The sequence below is a fragment of the Trichosurus vulpecula genome, chromosome 8 (genome assembly GCF_011100635.1).
Source record: "Trichosurus vulpecula isolate mTriVul1 chromosome 8, mTriVul1.pri, whole genome shotgun sequence".
Classification (NCBI taxonomy): domain Eukaryota; kingdom Metazoa; phylum Chordata; class Mammalia; order Diprotodontia; family Phalangeridae; genus Trichosurus; species Trichosurus vulpecula.
Window position 1 is genome coordinate 162,793,630 of NC_050580.1, and position 19,454 is coordinate 162,813,083.

Consider the following 19,454-nt stretch of genomic DNA (forward strand, 5'->3'; position numbering starts at 1 on the left):
AGTGATATAGAGAACTCCCTGATGAGGGAATTCCCTCTACCAAAGCTGGTAGACACCTTCTCTGCAACTTCTCATCTTAGACAGAGGCCTAGAGCATTGAGGGATGCGCTGACTTGCCCAGGTCAGACCATGTGTCTATCATGTGCCCAGCTCCAAAGCCAACCATCTGTCCATTATGCCATGATGCCTCCTATGTCCTCTTTATACCTATATGTTTATATTTATACAAATGTGAAAATAAATTTGTCTTTCTATAGGACATATATGCATTCAAAGAAAACTTCATTTCTGTACCTTTAGTACCTTACTATTTGTGGTACCTGCTCCTTCAGAAGACGAGTGAACTCTAGGAAACAAAAAAATATAAATTAATCATTGGCTATTATAAGCTGAAATTAATATTTAATAGTAACAACTTGAAAAGAAAAATGTATAACTACCAAATAAGCTTTAAAAAAACCTAAAATTCTAAACTATCTATACACTGTCAAAAAAGCACATTAGTTATATAAATGTCTCTTAGTGCTTAGTAAATAGGACATAATAAGTGCTCAATATTTTTGTAAAATTCAATTTTCAAATCAGATTCAACAACTGAATTTGATTAGAGTTTAATTTAAATGAATGATTACAGGTGGCCCCACTTTACAAAAATCCAATGTGAGAAAATCTGAATGGAATATATGGGGAGGTGATTATCTGTAATATATACAAAGACATTAATTATTTCACAAGATTAACCTCTTCTGGTGCTACTATACCCTAAAATGTTTAAAGCTATTCTATTAATTAATTCTACTAATTAAAGTTATTCTATTAACTTCTCATGTTTGAAGCATCAGCACATAGAAAGGTATAGTGGAAGAAATACTAGTTTTCATCATAATGAAGACTACGTGTTGTCCTGGTGAGCCAGAAAAATGACCCGCTCACTAGGACAATGTGTAGTCTTCACTCTACCCCCTCCTAACTACCTGTGTGTCCTTGACCAAGGAAACTCTTGTAACTTAAACCCTCTGGACTACAGGGCTCCTTTTATAAAAGACTCCTTGGTCCTTTCCAGCTCTATCAGGTTATGTCGAATGAGATGTGTGGAAAGCATGTGAAACAATAAAGCATTGTTTAAGCGGAGCTATTAACATAAAATCCTCAGGAAAACTGTCAATGAATGGCCGGCTATCTACTCTTAAGATGGAAAAGTAATGGGGGGAGGAGCCAAGACGGCAGCTGGAAAGCAGGGACGGGCCTAAAGCTCTCCCCCAGGATCCTCCAAACACCTATAAAAATGGCTCTGAACAAATTCTAGAAATGCAGAGCCCACAAAATAGCAGAGGGAAGCAGGGCTCCAGCCCAGGACAGCCTGGATAGTCACTGGGTAAGGTCTATCACACAGAGCTGGGAGCGGAGCAGACCCCAGCGTGGGTTGCGCCCGGACCAACCAGACCAGAAGCCGGGCAGAACAGGCCCTAGTGCCCTGAATCAGTGAGCTGTGGCAGTTACCAGACTTCTCAACCCACAAACACCAAAGACAACATAAAAGGTTAGTGGGAAAAACTGCGGGGGACAGAGTGAAAGGAGTTCGCGGTTTGGCCACTGACCCAGGGACAGAAGATGTGGTCCAGCTACAGAACTACAGCTGCAGCTGCTTCAAGCCCCAGGCCCATGTGGTGGGAGGAATTAAGTGGAGGATCAGAGTGGGAGTGCAGAGTCTGCTTAGATCTGAGTCGTGGTCCAGGTTGGCAATTCTTGGGGGAGGAGGAGCGCTGGTGCGGCAGAGCTTGCTGTGTAGAAATAGCTCTGAAAACAACAGCGCAGCCCCTCAAGCTTTGGACAAAGTACTCTCTACTCTACAAGCAGTCCCACCCCAACAAAAAACTCAAGTGTCAAGTAGTTGGCTGGGAACATGGCCAGGCAGCGAAAATGCTCTCAGATTCAGACTCAGACTTTGGAATCTTTCTTTGGTGACAAAGAAGACCAAAACATACAGCCAGAAGAAGTCAACAAAGTCAAAGAGCCTACATCAAAAGCCTCCAAGAAAAACATGAACTAGTCTCAGGCCATGGAAGAGCTCAAAAAGGATTTAGAAAAGCAAGTAAGAGAAGTAGAGGAAAAATTGGGAAGAGAAATGAGAGTGATGCAAGAAAATCATGAAAAACAAGTCAATGACTTGCTAAAGGAGACCCAAAAAAATACTGAAGAAAATAACACCTTAAAAAATAGACTAACTCAAATGGCAAAAGAGCTCCAAAAAGCCAATGAGGAGAAGAATGCCTTCAAAGGCAGAATTAGCCAAATGGAAAAGGAGGTCCAAAAGACCACCAAAGAAAATACCACCTTAAAAATTAGATTGGAGCAAGTGGAAGCTAGTGACTTGATGAGAAATCAAGATATTATAAAACAGAACCAAAGGAATGAAAACATGGAATACAATGTGAAATATCTCATTGGAAAAACCACTGACCTGGAAAATAGATCCAGGAGTGAGAATTTAAAAATTATTGGACTACCTGAAAGCCACGACCAAAAAAGAGCCTAGATATCATCTTTCAAGAAATTATCAAGGAGAACTGCCCTGATATTCTAGAGTCAGAGGGTAAAACAGAAACTGAAAGAATCCACCAATCACCTCCTGAAAAAGATCCCAAAAAGAAAACTCCTAGGAATATTGTTGCCAAATTCCAGAGCTCCCAGATCAAGGAGAAAATACTGCAAGCAGCCAGAAAGAAACAATTTGAGTATTGTGGAAACACAATCAGGATAACACAGGATCTAGCAGCTTCTACATTAAGGGACTGAAGGGCTTGGAATATGATATTCCAGAGGTCAATAGAGCTAGGATTAAAACCAAGAATCACCTACCCAGCAAAACTGAGTATCATGCTCCAAGGCAAAATATGGACTTTCAATAAAATAGAGGACTTTCAAGCTTTCTCAGTGAAAAGACCAGAGATGAACAGAAAATCTGACTTTCAAACACAAGACTCAAGAGAAGTATGAAAAGGTAAACAAGAAAGAGAAATAATAAGGGACTTACTAAAGTTGAACTGTTTTGTTGACATTCCTACATGGAAAGATGATATGTATAATTCATGAGACCTCAGTATTAGGGTAGCTGAAGGGAATATACATATATATATATATACACATATCCCTCATATATATATGTATACATATATATATATATATATATATATATATATACACAGAGAGAGAGAGAGAGAGAGAGAGAGAGAGAAAGAGAGAGACAAAGGGGCACAGGGTGCGTTGAATATGAAGGGATGATATCTAAAAAAATAAAATCAAATTAAGGCATGAGAGAGGAATATATTGAGAGAAGGAGAAAGGGAGAGACAGAATGGGGTAAATTATCTTGCATAAAAGTGGAAAGAAAAAGCAATTCTGTAGGAAGGGAAGAGGGGGCAGGTGAGGGGAAATGAGTGAATCTTACTCTCATCGAATTTGACCTGAGGAGGGAATAACATACACACTCAATTGGGTATCTTACCCCACAGGAAAGAAGGAGGGAGATAAAAAAGGGGGGACAATAGAAGGGAGGGCAGATAGGGGGAGGAGGTAATCCAAAGCAAACACTTTCGAAAAGGGACAGGGTCAAGGGAGAAAACTGAATAAAGGGGGACAGGATAGGAAGGAACGAAATATAGTTAGTCTTTCACAACATGAGTATTGTGGAAGGGTTTTACATAATGATACACATGTGGCCTATGTTGAATTGCTTGCCTTCTTAGGGAGGCTGGGTGGGTAGGGAAGAGGGGAAAGAATTTGGAATTCAAAGTTTTAAAAGCAGATGTTCAAAAAAAAGTTTTTGCATGCAACTAGGAAATAAGATATACAGGCAATGAGGCATAGAAATCTATCTTGCCCTACAAGAAAGCAAGGGAAAAGGGGATGGGGGGGGGTAGTGGGGTGACAGGAGGGCTGACTGGGGAATGGGGCAATCAGAATATATGCCATCTTGGAGTGGAGGAGAGGATAGAAATGGGAAGAAAATTTGTAATTCAAACTCTTGTGAAAATCAATACTGAAAACTAAAAATATTAAATAAATTAATTTAAAAAGATGGAAAAGTAACATAGGTTCCACTCTTTTCCTCAAGTATAATACTTGTTGGGAACATGAAAGTTCAATTCAATTCAAATCAATATATATTATTAAGCACCTACTATATGGAAAACATTGATCTAGGCTCTAGGAATATAAATATGAAAATAAACACAGGCCTTATATTTTTTTTTATCAAAGGAGTTTTTCTCTGGTATTCAACTTACTGAAGTAGCTATACATACAAGGACTTTTCAAAAAAAATTTAAAATATAGACATGTAAAATTTAAATAGTAAAGAATACATCTTCCAAAATCAAGGATTTATATAGAAAGCAAAAATAGGTTGTTTATAATAATAGAACAAAAGAAAGCCACCACTTTTTCAAAGACACAAAAATCTTTTTGAATGCTATATATTTTTAAGAAAACTCTCTTAATCATCCTCGTATCAATTTGAGGTTTGATATCACCCTTGAATGCTGTCCCTCTCCTTTTATTTCAACTTAAAATCAGTTTGGAGTTGTTTTTCCTATTGACTTGGAACATACCCATTCTATTTCTAGTGTACCTAAGTGAAAGAAGAAGTAGATTGCAGAGTAATCCAGCAGCCTGCTGTTAGTTATACTTTCCCATGAGAATAAAATTTATGAGATTGACTCACCAGACCAAGGTTCAGTCAACCACTGCCCATCATTCTGTTCTGCTTAGCTCTGCCCTGCCTCTCTCCCACCCTAGAGAAGCAGCAGTTGCAGCAGCAGACCTAAGCTGAACTGAGATCCAGCACCCGCTGAAACAACTCTTGAAGACTATGAGGTTTACAATTCATCTGCTACCCAATACCACCCCTACGGATAACAATCTCCAGCACCCTGTTTCTTTCCCTAGCCCTGCATTAATCACTAGTTATATAGCAGCAAACTACCCCCTACCCAAATCTCCCGTTCTCTCTTTCCCATCCTCCTCAATCCCACTCCAACCGTGTCTCCCTTCCTACCCCTTCTACTCTATCTTCTGGAATTCCTGTTCCATAACAAACAAATTTCCCTTCATTCTGGACTTTTTTCTTTTACATTCTTCTCTAATAGCTCTCACTGTAATCTCTTATCCCTCATGATAGCCTGGCCATCCTCTCTAGCACTGGCCTTCTTAAACAACACACACCCCGACCCCATCCTGGAAGCACTTGTCCCGTAGGGTGACTTGCAATATTCCTTGTTCCCCGTTGCTTCTAGACTCTAGACTTCTAGACTAGTCTAGGCTCCTAGATCTATCCCTTTACCACCAGCCCTCAGGAATCTCTCTTCCTTTGAAGTCTGCTCTATCACAATTTCCCACCTAATGCACATCATGATGGCTATTGTATACCAGTTCCCAGGTCAGTCTCCTTTCTTTCTTAAGGAGTTTGGCACCTGGATCACCGCCTTTCTTTCTGCTCTAACTTTTGCCCTTACGCTCGTGAACTTCAATATTCACAATGATGGTCCCTTAAACTCCATAATCTCCCAACTCCTAAGCTTCCTTAAATCCCATAACCTATTCTTTCATGCCACTTCAAGTCCACAAAGTGATGGTCACACACTGGACCTGACCATTACCCGTAAGTGTTCCACTTCCTTAATTAGAAACTTTTGATATTCCTCTATCTGACCTTAACGTTTTCTCATTCCATTGTTCCCTGTGCCTCACCCCTCCTAAACCTAGTCTTTGCCCTCACTTGGACATCTTAAATCCCTACCTCTTACCTCTCAGTGTTTTCTCAGGCCACTATCCCCACATTGATTACACTTCCTTTCCACGCCTGACCTGATGGCTATTTATTTCAAATGCAGTAATATCTGCTTTCAAATCTCTTGCCCCCATGTGCTATGACCACTCGCCTCTTGCCAAAACTCAGCCCTGGCTTACTCTTCCCATAGGCCTCCTCTGTTCCTATTCACTCCTGCTGAATGGAGCTGGAGGAAGTCATACAACAATGCTTATTGGGTAGGTTACATAAAGTGGTAGCACCAGCTTCAACCAGGCCCTACCACAACAAGGCAGTCCTTTTATTTCTGACTAATATTCCCTATCTCACTTCTCACAGACGCTTCTTCAAATCTTCTCTTCCCTCCTCAACCTTCCTTTCCCTTTCCCCATTCAGCTGAGGCCCTTGCTTCTTATTTTACTGAGCAAATTAAGGTCCTTTTTTCAAGCTCCCTCTTCCATTCTCTTTATCCCCAAACTCCTTGACATTTTCTCCTACTCTCACCTCCTTTCCTACTCTGTCACAATGAGACAGCCCTTTATCCTGATAAGTCCAACCCCTCTCCATATGTCCTTGATCCCATCCTTTCCTAACTTTTCCTACAGACCGCAACCTTAATCATTCCCTCTCTCAAATCTTTATCTCTCCTTATTTACTGATTTCTTCCCTACTTCCTTCAAACCTGCCCAGACCACCTCCATCTTTCCACAAACTTTACTAGCCCCCACTACCCCCTCAAACTATGGTCCTCTATCTTTTATTTCTCAATCAAACTCTTAGAAAAAGTTTTCCATACTCATGCCTCTACTTACCACCTCTCCATTCACTCACTCTTCAACTCTCTGCAACCTGGGTTCCAACCTCAACATTTGCTGAAACTGCTGTCTTCAAAATTATCAAAATTGCCAAATCTGATGGGTCTTTTCTGATGAGTACTCATCTTTCTCAACTTATCAGCCGCATAATGACAATGTTGTTTACCCTTTACTCCTGAACACCACCTCCTTTCAGGGCTGGTGAAATTTCCCTCTCCTGGTTCTCCTCTTACTGGACAGCTCCTGTTTCCATCTCCTTTGCTGTCTGATCATCCATATTGAGTCCCCAAACTGTGGGTGTTCCTCAAGGTTCTGTCTTGAACCAGTTTCTCTTCTTTCTCTATATTCTCTCTTTTGGTAACCTCATAGGCTGTCAGAGGTTCAATTATCATCTCCATGCAGATGATGCCTAAATCTATATATCTAGTCCTAGTCTTTGTCCTGATTTTCAGTCCCATATCATCAACTGTCTCAATACCTCTCACCTAGATTATTGCAAGAGCCTCTTCTGGTCTCCTTGCCTCAAGTCCACTTCAGTCCGTCGTCTGCCCAACTGTCAAAGTGATTTTCATAAGTGTACATCCAATCACTTCACTCCCCTAACTCAATCAACTCCAGTGGGCTCTATGACCTTTAGGTTCAAAGAGAGACTTCTCTGTTTATTTGTAAAGGTCCTTCATATCCTAGTCCCAATCTATCTTTTCAACCTCATTGTACGTTACTCCTCCAGTACTTGTGACCCAGCCAAACTGGCTTTCTCTCTATTACTCTCAACTGCGACATTCCATTCACTTCCCACCTCACTGCCTCTGCACTGGCTCTCTCTCAGGTCTGGAAGGTACTCCTTATCCTTCAGAGTTCTTCTGTCCTTCAAAAACGCAGCTTCCTGATCCCCCAACTGCTTATAGCCTCCTGTCCAAATTATGTATTGTGTATTTCACTGCTATGTATTTATTCTGTATAGTTTTATATATGTATTTATGTTCTTCCTCATGGATGCTTCTTGTGATCATTTCACTGTGAACAGTGATTATTCCATTCTTTGAATTACTAACACACTGCCTAGAATACAAACAGACACTTAATATATGCTTAATTATTGAGCCCAGCTTCTACTTAACCACAAGCTACACATATGTGATGGAACCAAGTTCTGGTCAACTTACTACATGATACAGAGTAATCCTAGGTTATTGTATACTGTACTGTATATTGGTGGTGAAAATTATTTTAATCATTTTGTAAAGCAGATTTAAATTCAACAAAAATTTACTGAGCACCTACAATATATAAGAGTAGCACTGTTTTGTGACAAAATGAATATTTGGCATGCCAAATTATCTTGTATGTGAAATAGTTTCCAATATCCAGGTTTCATTTGGTAAAATGTATCTGTATGAAATAGGGTAATTTTTTTTAAAAAAGCCCCTTTGTATAGGTAAATGGAAGATTCATTTCTAATTTACACTTCAAGAAAATTTAGCATAAGAAAACAAAACATTTATTTTTATTCTTTAGAATAACATTTATTTTTATACTTGTGAAATGAGTCTCTCACTTCATTTCGCAGAAACAACAGACTACTAGTTAACTTTCTTTAGCTTTTTAGTCCACCTTTGGAAGGGTTTGCGTAAGTCTTTATACCACTAATATAGAAGTCCTTGTACCAATAGCAACAATAATCACTAACAATTCATTTATAATTATATTTTAAAATGTTACTTTCAAGCTGCAACTTTTAGGAATTGTATGGCTTGAAACTTTTAGTTCCAGAAATTTCTGTGGGGCTGTGAAGAGATCATTTAAATACTCATATATCAGATAAAGTATTTTTTGTATTTCTTTTTTTTTAATTAAGATTTTTTATTTTTTAGTTTACAATACTCAGTTCCGCATGATTTTAAGTTCCAGATTTTCTTCCCCCGCCCCTCCCCAAGACAGCATGGAATCTGATATATCTTCTACATGTAACTTCGTATTAAACTTATTTACACAATAGTCAAGTTGTAAAGAAGAATTATGACCAACGGAATGAATCAGGAGAAAGAAGAAACAACCCCCCCTCCAAAAAAAAAACGAGAAAAAAAAGGAGAGCAAACAGTTTGCCACAATCTGCATCCAGACTCCATAGCTCTTTCTCTGGATCTTTTTGTATATCTAAGCGAACATGTTTTAACAGGACAAGTCACATGGTGAACACCACAAATTCCATAATGATATTTTAAATACTATTGTGATTTCCTGCATATAAAATACTGAAGGACTGACCACATTAAAAGAAAAGCTCACATAGGGCTAATAAGTCATCCTCTGGCAGTACCTCTTTTCTATTTCAGTTCCTGCTATAACACTCTCTTTAACCTTTTACACAGAATACAGACACTGTAAACTTTGGAGTGTTGTCATCTTTTAAATTAGGTTACCATTTTAGTAAATGAGAAAAAGAAGTACGGTGATAAAATTGTTATTATTGAAGGTGGTCTCTGACAGAATGCCCTCCTGACCAAAAAGTGATTGTGAATCATGGTACAGTCTCCCTCACAAGGCATTCCCATGCTAAGATGTAAATGGGGGGCCTTAAGTATTCCAAAAATTTAAGGTATTGTCTTATAACAAGGAAGTGTATATATGAAGGAAATGGAGAAGCCCAGAATGGAATCCAGAAAACAGATATGTGAAGAGCCATAGTGCTTTAGACATAAAAAAGAAACAGAATGGGACAGAAACAGTCTAAGATACAAATGTGAGAAATTGGAAAATAGTTTACTATTCTCACTATAATTTTGATATAGTCATTTTTTCAAAATCAGGAACTATTTTCAAGCCTTTGCAAATTCCCATGCTAATCAGGCATCCTCAATTACCTATAGCAGCAAGCTTGAAGCTAAGCTTTTGTCTGGACATTGGCACCTACCCCCACAGGCAAAGTGAAAAATCAAAAAATAATCTCCATTTCCAAATTCTATTAATGGTTCCTGTAAGAGAAGATTTAAGGAAGAGGAGCAGAATCAAGAAGGGTTATTTGAAAGTTAATGAAGACTAAGGAAGGCTAAGGCACAAGAACCCAAAAAGGAAGACTCAAGAATACAGTTAGCAAGATAAGAAAAGGTAAACAAGACAAATGGGGTGTATATCAAATTAACAGAGTGGACTGGTAGATGGGACAAGTTGAATAAATAGATAGGAAGCTGGTACAAGGAGAGAGGGGAGTTGTTGAAACTATAAAAGGAACCAGGGTGGGGCTGTCTGTCAAGTTATTATAAGGTAATGAATGGCGGTAAAGATAACTTGGAATTTAGAGGCAAAATTAAACACCAACAAGTAGTTAATTTTTTTAAAAGGTTGTAAATCTCAAACAGAATGGTGCTCAGAGGTGATTTTGAAATAACTTGCACTGAGTGTACGTTTGTATTTCTGTCATAGGCAAGTATAATATATTAAAGATATAACAGACTACCTCCCAAGGCTACTGCCAACTTCTGGTGATTCATATGGTCATAAATGATAGTGCCAGAAGGACCATAAAAAGATCTTTAAAGGATGTAGGCTCCTTGTAGGCAGGGGCTGTTTTATCTTTTTATTTCTATCCAGTAGGCACTTAATAAATGTTTCTTGATTGACTGAAAGCAAATTTGATAACTATCACTTAAATTTTCTGGGATGCCACCCTTGATAGGACTATGGCTCTGGATGGGTATTCAAAAGAAACCAAATAGGTAAAAAGAGGGGAAAGGTAAAAATTCACATTAAGAAGGTATAGCTAGGGTATGAACATCTCTACAGCCCTTTGGGCATAGTTCCAAATTGCTCTCCAAAATGGCTGGATCAGCTCACAACTCCACCAGCAATGTAACAATGTTCCAATTTTCCCACATCCTTTCCAGCATTTATCATTTTCCTGTTTTGTTATTTTAGCCAATCTGACGGGAGAGATGTGGTATCTAAGACTTGTTTTGATTTGCATTTCTCTAATCAGTGGTGATCCAGAGCATTTTTTCATATGCCTATAGCAATACCACTTCTAGGGTTGTATCCCAAAGAAATCACCCAAGTGGGAAAAGGACCCATATGTACAAGGATATTTATAGCGGCTCTTTTTGTGGTAGCCAAGAATTGGAAAACAAAGGGATGCCCATCAATTGGGGAATGGTTGAACAAGCTGTGGTATATGAAGGTGATGGAATACTATTGTGCCATAAGAAATGGGGATGATACGGACTTTGTAACAACCTGGAAAAACCTACAAAACATAATGCTGAGTGAGCAGAGCAGAGTTAGGAGAACGTTGTGCACAGCCACAGATATATGGATTCTGTGAGGACCCACCCTGACATACTTCGCTCTTCTCAGCAACCTAAGGTGCAAGGACAACTCCAGGGGACTCACGATGGAGAATGCTGTCTTCATCCAGAGAAAGAACTGTGAAGCTTGAATACAGATTGAGGCACACTACATGCTCGCCTTTTTTGCTTCTCTTTGGTTTTTTTTTTTCGGTTGTTTTTTTTTGGTTCTGTTTCTTCTTTCTCATGATTCATTCCATTGGTCATAATCCTTCTCCACAACTTGACTAGTGTATAAATTAATTCAATGCGAAGTTATACGTGATAGTTATATGAGATTCCATGCCGTCTTGGGGAGGGAGGGGGGAGGGAGGGGAGAAAATCTGGAACTCTAAATTATGTAGAACTGTGTGTGGTAAACTAAAAATAAATAAATAATTTTTAAAAAAAGAAGGTATAGCTATATGAGGAAATCTAGGTGCCAAAGGAGAGAACAATGATGGAGAGTATTTGGGTGCAGATCATTAGAGGGTGAAATAGAAATGACTGTCATTAGAGTACACTAGAGACCACCTGGACCAGAAAAAGAAACAGATGAGGAGTTTAGGGAACAGATCACAAGCCCGGCACAAAGGCATAATATAGTGGTGATGAAGAACTTCAATTATTCAGATATCCACAGGGCCTGTCTCTGCCAAACATAGCAGCTAATAAGTTCTTGACTTGCTTTAATGATAGTTGCATCCTTAAAGGAAACAAGAAGAAGAAATTCCATTGTGGATCTGATTTTCATTAAAAAGGAGAAACTAGTTACTGGGTAGAAGTAGGTTAAAGGGTGGAAATGATGGGCACAAAGGGAGGCAGCAACTACTCCCTTTTGGAGTTTGTGATAGAAGAGAAGAGCAAAGAGGCACAATGTTACACGCCCCACAGATTTTGGCAACACGGATTTCAAAGGATCCAACACCAGAATAGAGAGGATTTTAGGGACAAAAGTCAGCGAGCGAAGCCAACCCAAGCAATAGGGAAACATCAAGAAGGAGATTCTGGAAACAAAGAGCGAAGCAGTTACAATGAGCAGGAACAACAGAAGCAGTCTGGGAAAGCTCTTCAAGGATGCAAAGGAACTAGATTTTAAACAATATGCAGAGAAGATGGAAACAAAGGGTAGATAACAGAGGAAAAAGATAAGAGTGTGGCATAGTGCTGTTTGTCAGGAGCTAAAGCTCAAATGGGCAAGGGCAAGTTAAGAATAACATAAAAGGTTGTTTTAAAGCATCAAAGGAGAAAGATGAGGATCCTAGAAAGGTTAAGATGATTCCTTAGGGTGGAAATGCAAATGACAACTAACAACAGAGAAAATATAGAGATGCTCAGTTCTTCCTTTGCTCCTGTTTTCTCTTCAAGAAGCATGACTTCTGTGCTGAAAATGCCATGAGAAAAAAAGACTAACAAGGCATTGATAGCCAAAGTAAGGAAGGACATTGAAAAAAGCCCCTAGTCACCCTTGATAAATTCACGTCACCTGGCCCTGACACACTACATCCCAAGGCATTGAAAGAATTGATATACTTCACTGCTAAGCCACTGTCAGGGATATTAGAAAGACCAGAAAATTCACAGGAGAGGTATCATATGTTAGAGAAGGGTAAATGTTGTACCACTTTTCAAAAAGAGAAGAATATTTGCAAACTATAGGCCAGTGAGTTTGACTTCACTTCCTGGGGAAATTTTAGAATGGATCATTAAAGAAACGACCTAGAAAAAGAAGCAATATTTACAAAAAGTGACCACAGCTTCATCAAGAACTGATCATGTCAAACTAGCCTCATTTCCTTTTTAGATAGGGCTATTAAACTGGAGTTTTAAGAGAATGCTATAGAAATAGTTTACTTAGCAAAGCATTTATTTAAGTATTTCTGACTACCATTGTGGAGAAGATGAAAGATATGAACTGGATAATATAATTAGATATTTTCAGAAGTAGTTGAATGCACACATTGAAAGAATAGTTTCTGATGGTCAAATTGGGAGGAGATCTCCAATGGAGTGCCTTGGGGATCATTCCTTGAATCCGTGCTGTTAAAATTTTTATCATTAGCTTAGACAAAAACATAGATGACACATTCATCAATTGTGCAGACAACTAAATGCTAATTTCCTGACTTGTATTAATGATAAAGTAAGGGAAAATTAATAAAATAGATGACAATCAGGATCCTCCAAAAATCTCGATAAGCTAAGGCACTGGGCTGAATCTAATAAGATAAGCGTCGTAGGGATAAATGTAAAGTCTTACACTTCCGTTCAAAAAACCTACTTCACAGGCACAGGATTCAAGGGACACGGTTGGGCGGCAGTTTGTCTGAAAAACATTTGGGGATCTTAATGGGCTGAAATTTCAATATGGGTCAGCAGAGTCATGTGATAGCCAAAAAGCTAATGCAATCAAGATGGCATCAATAGATGCATAACAGAATAAGAAGGTGATGGGGAAACTGTGGTTTGTCCCAAGTTAGAACATATCTGGAATACTGTATTCAGTTCTGGATGTCATAGTTTAAAAAGGATATTGATAAGCCAGAGAGAATCCAGAAGAGGGCAATAAGAATGTTGGAAGACCTTGAATCCATATTAAATGAAGATAAGCTGAAGGAACTGTGGATGCTTAGTCTTGAGAAGATTCAACTCAGGGGAGACATGACAGCTGTCATCAAACATTTGAAGGACTATCAAGTGGAAGAAAATTGGGTTTGTTCTGTTTAGTCCCAGAAGGCAGAGCAAGAAGTAATAGACAGAAGTTGCAAAGACATAAATTTAGACTTAATATCAGGAAAAACTTCCTCACAATTAGAGCTGTCTAAATATGCAATGAGCTGCCTATGGTGGGTTCCTCTTTCTTGGAGATCTTCAAATAGATTCTATATGACCACTTGTCAGGTATGTGTTAGTGGGGATTCCCTTCAGGCCACTAAGGTCCCTTTCAATGCTCAAAAAAATTCATGTTTTGTTGGAGGCAGATAGTCTCAGTGATGGGACCATAACTCAATTGAAAAAATGAAATATAAGTACCAATCTCCCCCACTTCATTTAGCCCATTAGTTTTCTGATGGCCACAGTGAACATATCCCCTACTTCAGACTTTATGATTTACTTTTAGGAAAACAAAAAACTGAACATAGCATATTAATGACAAAAGCGTAGATTATATAAAGATGCAGAAAAAGCTTTTGACAAATTCTGTATCTGAAAAAAGCACTAAAGAACAGCAACAAGTGTACCAGTTCTTAATATGGTAAAAAAAAAAACCTATCTAAAACCAAGAAGCTCACATTATATATATATGGGAGAAATGCTAGAGGCTAGAGCAAAGATGTTCATTATTACCACTATTATTTTATATAGATTTAGAAATGCTAGCTATAGTGACAAGACAAGAAAAAGAAATAAAGGGAATAAACATAGACAAAGGGAACAATGACAACTTTTCAATATGATTGTTTACTTAAAGAACACGAACACCTCAACTAAAATTTTTGTATCAATTACGTTAGTAATTCGAATCAAAGTATACGTTAAATATATTTTCTTTAATAACTATATTTACTTAATATACTAATTACACAATTGCCCTTCAAAACAAAGGACTCACAAAAGTTCACACTTTAAGGATTGTTTTTTTAATCACTCCTCTCTAAGAGGCACCGTGGCATAATGGATAGGGAACCAGGCACGGTTCTATGTCTAAGACCTGGCTCTGAAACACACTGATTATGTAATCTCGGGCTAATCGTTTAACCTCTCAGTGCCTCAGGCAGCCATATAACACTAACTGCAGAATAGATGTCAACCTGCATTGTTAGAATGAATTTCTTCACCAGGAGTTCCCTATACCAGTGAAATTACAGGCCAACTCCAAAACTGCTAGAGGGACTTAGTGGTGCGGAGGATGAAACACTGAGGTGACCTGAATTCAAATCTAGCCTCACACACTTACTTGGGCAAGGTGCTTAACCTCCCATTGCCTCAGTTTCTTCACCTGTCAAATGGGGATAATAATAGCACCCATCTCCCAGGGTCGTCATGAGGATCAAATGAGATAGTAACTGCAAAGAACTGAGCACAGTCCCAGGCACAAAGTAGGTGCTGTATGTCATCGTTGTTCAGTCATTTTCAGTCATGTCTCATTCTTTGTGGCCCCTTTTGGGGCTTTCTTGGCAAAGATACTAGAGTGGTTTACCATTTCCTTCTCCAGCTCATTTTACAGATGAGGAAACTGAGGCAAACAAGAGTTAAGCGATTTACCTGGGGTCACACAGCTACTAAGCGTTTGAGGCCATGTTTGTACTTAGGAAGATGAGTCTTCCTGACTCCAGGCCCGACACTCTATCCACTGTGCCACTTAGCTGCCCCCGAGGAGTTATATAAAAGTTGGTATTATTATTGTCTTTAAATGCATTCCAAACTAGTTATTAAAACCATCAGTAATAAAGATATCATGTACTTACTTTGTATAATCTTCTTTCTCTTCATGTGGTTTAACTGGAGATGAAACTACTTTGGACAGTATCTCATTTTGATCTCTCTAATTAAGAAACAAAACAAGTATCATAAGTATACTATATATTAAAAGTCTGCCAGTAATTCTAACATGGTACCAATCTAAGTTGCCAAATTCACCTTGTAGGTGACCAAGAGTCAATCGTTCACTGCCAATAAGAGATAGATGAGCCAGAGCGAGATAAGGTGGTTCCCCCTACCTGTTGTACCTTGTACCTGTTGTGCCAGAGAACGCTTGTTAGCAGCTCTCTACTGCACCCTGCTACCAAAATGACCAAATCCTCCACCATAACAACATAGGTGTAGAGTATAAAACAGGGTAGGAGATTTGGCAATTCTGACTTTGTCAGAAGTGGCTGTAACTGCTCCAACCATGTGGATGTTAATACTACTACATTTTACTTTCAATTTTGTTTTGGTAATTTCATTTAGGCTTTTTGTCAAGTGAGTAAATTATTTGGGACAATTTCAGGAAGGGAAGCAAGAATGGGGCTCCTAGTAGGTACAGACAATACAAACCAAAGAGAGTTATGAGGTTTCAGGGGAATTAATCTATACTCCTAGAGAGACACACAGAACCTGAGGGACTAAGGAATGTATATAGAAATTGATTTCATGTTCAATTTGAATTGAGTTGGGGTATCTCAAACTTCAACAGACACCTTGTAGCTTACTCACATATATAATCCTACAGCAGCTAATTCACCAAATAAGTCATTCACCTAATAAAGAAATAATCGTCCATGAACATTACCCAAACTCAAGGGGGAAAGGTGCTAAAGAAAGAGGAAGGGAGACAAGTGTTTTATATTCAAAGAACTGTTCTAAGCCCAAATTAGCATTTTGCACTACTCAGGCTAATTACAATATTTACTTACTATAGCTTCTTCTGCTTGACGAACCAGATCAGCTGTTTTTGCTTCAAGTTCTGCATTTAGACGTCTAAAGTATACAAAACACTGTTAAATTAGGATTTACTGAAGTATCTAATGGAAATTAAAATGATGATCAGATGAAAATGCGAAAATTAGGTTAGCTTATGATATCAACAATGGAAGAGACCGTTACACCAAAACATAATCATTTCAAAAAAATTCCAAATACATTATTTTGCAGCTCCATAAAGAAGCCATCATTGCCAATTTAGCAGAAATAAATGAAGTGCCAAGGACTTGGTATTAAAAAAAATTTGATTCAGAAAGTACAAAGGAGGCATCAACCAAAAAATATCTGTGTTTTCTCTCCTCAAGCATTCTAGTGTTGAAAAAGTGAGTCAGTTAACAAGTATTTATTAAATACTTACTATATGCCAGGCACGGGGCTTTGTGCTGAGGACACAGAGAAAGACAAAAAACAAACAAACAAACAAAACCAGCCCCTACTTTCAAGGAGCTCACAATGTAATGGAGGAGTTAACATGAAAATAACTATATACAGAATAAAGATACAGAGATAGATAGATATGATCATTGGATATAATCACAAAAGAAGACCATACCATTAAGAGGGACTGGGAAAGACTTCTTTTACAAGAAAGGATTTTAACTGGGACTCGAAGAGAAGGGAGAGAACTCCAGGCATGTAGCTAATGAAAATGAAGGGACCTGGCAGATGGGTGTATCTTGTGCAAAGAACAGCAAAGAGTTAGTTTTGCTGAACTGCTTTTTTTCTTTTTTGTTTTTATTCATTGTTATAAGGGGTAGATTGATGGATAGGAGAGGACAAACAACTTAAGAACTGAAGGTATTATGAAAACATAAGACATCAATACATTTTAAAATTGGCTATTATAGTAGGTATAACTATGAAAGTGTCCATATTCAAATAGATTTGTGATCTCAGAGTAGGTTCCTTCCAATGATGAAGATTACAATCCATGACACCTGGAAAAACCTGAAAGGAAGCGAACCATGCTATCAGGAAGAAGAAGACTGAAGGCCCTCCTTCCCAAAGTGACTATTTGGGCTTCTGTCAACCTGAACCATCTATTGTTGGCACTGAAAAAAACAGCAATATAAAGTAATTATTTTTCACACTGCAGGGCTGGGATTCATTATAACTTCTGATGAATGTACTTAGCAATCAAACAAAAAGCATGTATTAAGTGCCTACTATGTGTCCCCTGGCACTTGTGCACTTTGTACATAAATGATTAATAAATGATTGCTGGATTAATGAACAGAAAGCACAACTACATCATACATGTGCATTACTAAAGATCTGAAAGGATAATCTACAAAGGCTGCTATAAGGTTCCATTGGGACCCTGCCACAAGAATTCCCTTCCAGTTTACAGGAAGCCCTGAAACAGGGCCTAAAAAGTTGTAGCTGTACTAAACAGAAACCATGGAATTGATTCAAGTCTTCAAAACCAGAATCCAAAGTCTTCATAGCTCATTCAGCACCAACTTTCAAAGGTACCACCCATGGGGGTGGGAAAAATTACAAGTTAAGGTCAAGTCTTCCCTAACACCTCCAGAATCAAATATAAAATCATCTGGAGTTCACAGCCCATCATAACCTGCCCCATTCCATCCCCATCTTTCCAGTCTTCTTATACCTTAAACACCTTCTCCACACACAGTAGGGTTCAGTAACCTTGCTTGTGGTGCTATGAAATACTCCATGCCCAGACTCTGGACATTTTCTCTGGCAGTCCCCCAAATCTAGAATGCTCTCCCTCCTCATGGCTGCACCTGGGGCAGCCTCACTACCCTGGCTTATTTCAAGTCCCCGCTAAAACCTCACTTTGTACAGAAAGTCTCCTCCAGATCCTCCTTAATTGTAGTCCCTTCCCTCTTGAGACTCTCCCCACTTTATTCTGTATCTTGCTAGTACATGGTTATTTGCTTACGGTCCCCCGTCTCCCCACCCCCACCCCTGCCCCAATCAGGCTGCGGACTCCTAGAGGGCCGGGGCTGTCTTTTGCCTTTCTTGGCATCCCCAGTGCTTAGAGCGGCGCCTGGTATACAGTAGGCGCTTAATAAATGTTTATGGACTAAAGTTCTCAACTGTGAAAGAAAGGGACAGACGAGGGAGGGCAGGCTGCCGGACTGGGAGAAGAAAACGGAAAGCTAAAGAAGATATTCCACCTAATTTCAAGAAAGCGGGAAAACCAAAACACAACGGCATCCCCTCCCCCACCCCCAGATCGCCGGCCGCGCGTTTCTTACAGATACTTTTCCTCCTGGCTCCGAAGGTCTCTCAGCTGCTTCGAGTTCCCGGCAGAATCCCACCACTGAAACAAGACAATCACCCTTCAGATGGATTCCGCCGGATTTCCCCCGAGCCCCCACCCCTAACCCCCATCCCCTTCTTGGCTGCAGCCCGGGGGTACCCAGGAGTCCGAGGTGGCAGAAGCGCCCAGCGCCGGGTCGATCTTCCAGGTCTCCATCTTCGGAGAACGCGTCGCGGTTGCCAAGGCGATCAGTTATTTCTCGCGAGAGTTCTTCCGGCTCCCCAGCCTGGCTCGCTCCCTCCCTCCACCCCACCCCCCTTCTCTTTCTGGGTTCTCGGCTCACTTGACTGAGTTAGATGGGTACCCGTGGTGATGCTCCAGCTCGACTTCGGAGCAGCCCGATGTAACCCGCACCCGCACGAATTGTTTTGCTGTCTTTCTGACTCCAGGCCTGGTATTCTATCCCATGCGACACCTAGTCACCTCTGAAAGACCTGGAGATCATGCCATGTGAGAACTCCTGAAAAGAAGTAGCGATGTCTAGTCTACAGGAAAAAAAAAAAAAAGACTTGGATCTCTGACAAATGCTCTACTAACCTGTTAACGATGCGCCCCGCAACCTGAGACGCAATTTCACAGGACCTTGTATTTTGTCACTTGGAGGTTAATAACAGCCGAGTGAGGGGAGGAAGAGCTAGATCCTCGGAGAGTTGTTTATTTCTAGAGCAACAGAAGGATAAGAGCAGGATGCCTGCCCCCCATGAACCTCACACGGTAACCGCTACGAGGCGACGTAAGCAGGTGCCGGAGAGTCC

The 19,454-nt window shown here is 39.6% G+C and overlaps 1 protein-coding gene across 1 annotated transcript in view; it reads right to left on the reverse strand.

The window, feature by feature from the left end:
* TEX9 (testis expressed 9) overlaps nucleotides 1-18,855 on the reverse strand; it is a 53,844-nt gene extending 34,989 nt beyond the window's left edge. The window contains exons 1-5 of the mRNA XM_036736855.1: nucleotides 18,799-18,855; nucleotides 18,635-18,699; nucleotides 16,340-16,403; nucleotides 15,410-15,486; nucleotides 304-346 (exon numbers count right to left, since the gene is read on the reverse strand). Of these exons, the coding sequence (XP_036592750.1) occupies nucleotides 304-346; nucleotides 15,410-15,486; nucleotides 16,340-16,403; nucleotides 18,635-18,699; nucleotides 18,799-18,855 (306 nt within the window). The remainder of the gene's footprint in view (nucleotides 1-303; nucleotides 347-15,409; nucleotides 15,487-16,339; nucleotides 16,404-18,634; nucleotides 18,700-18,798) is intronic.
* Nucleotides 18,856-19,454: the final 599 nt, after the last annotated feature.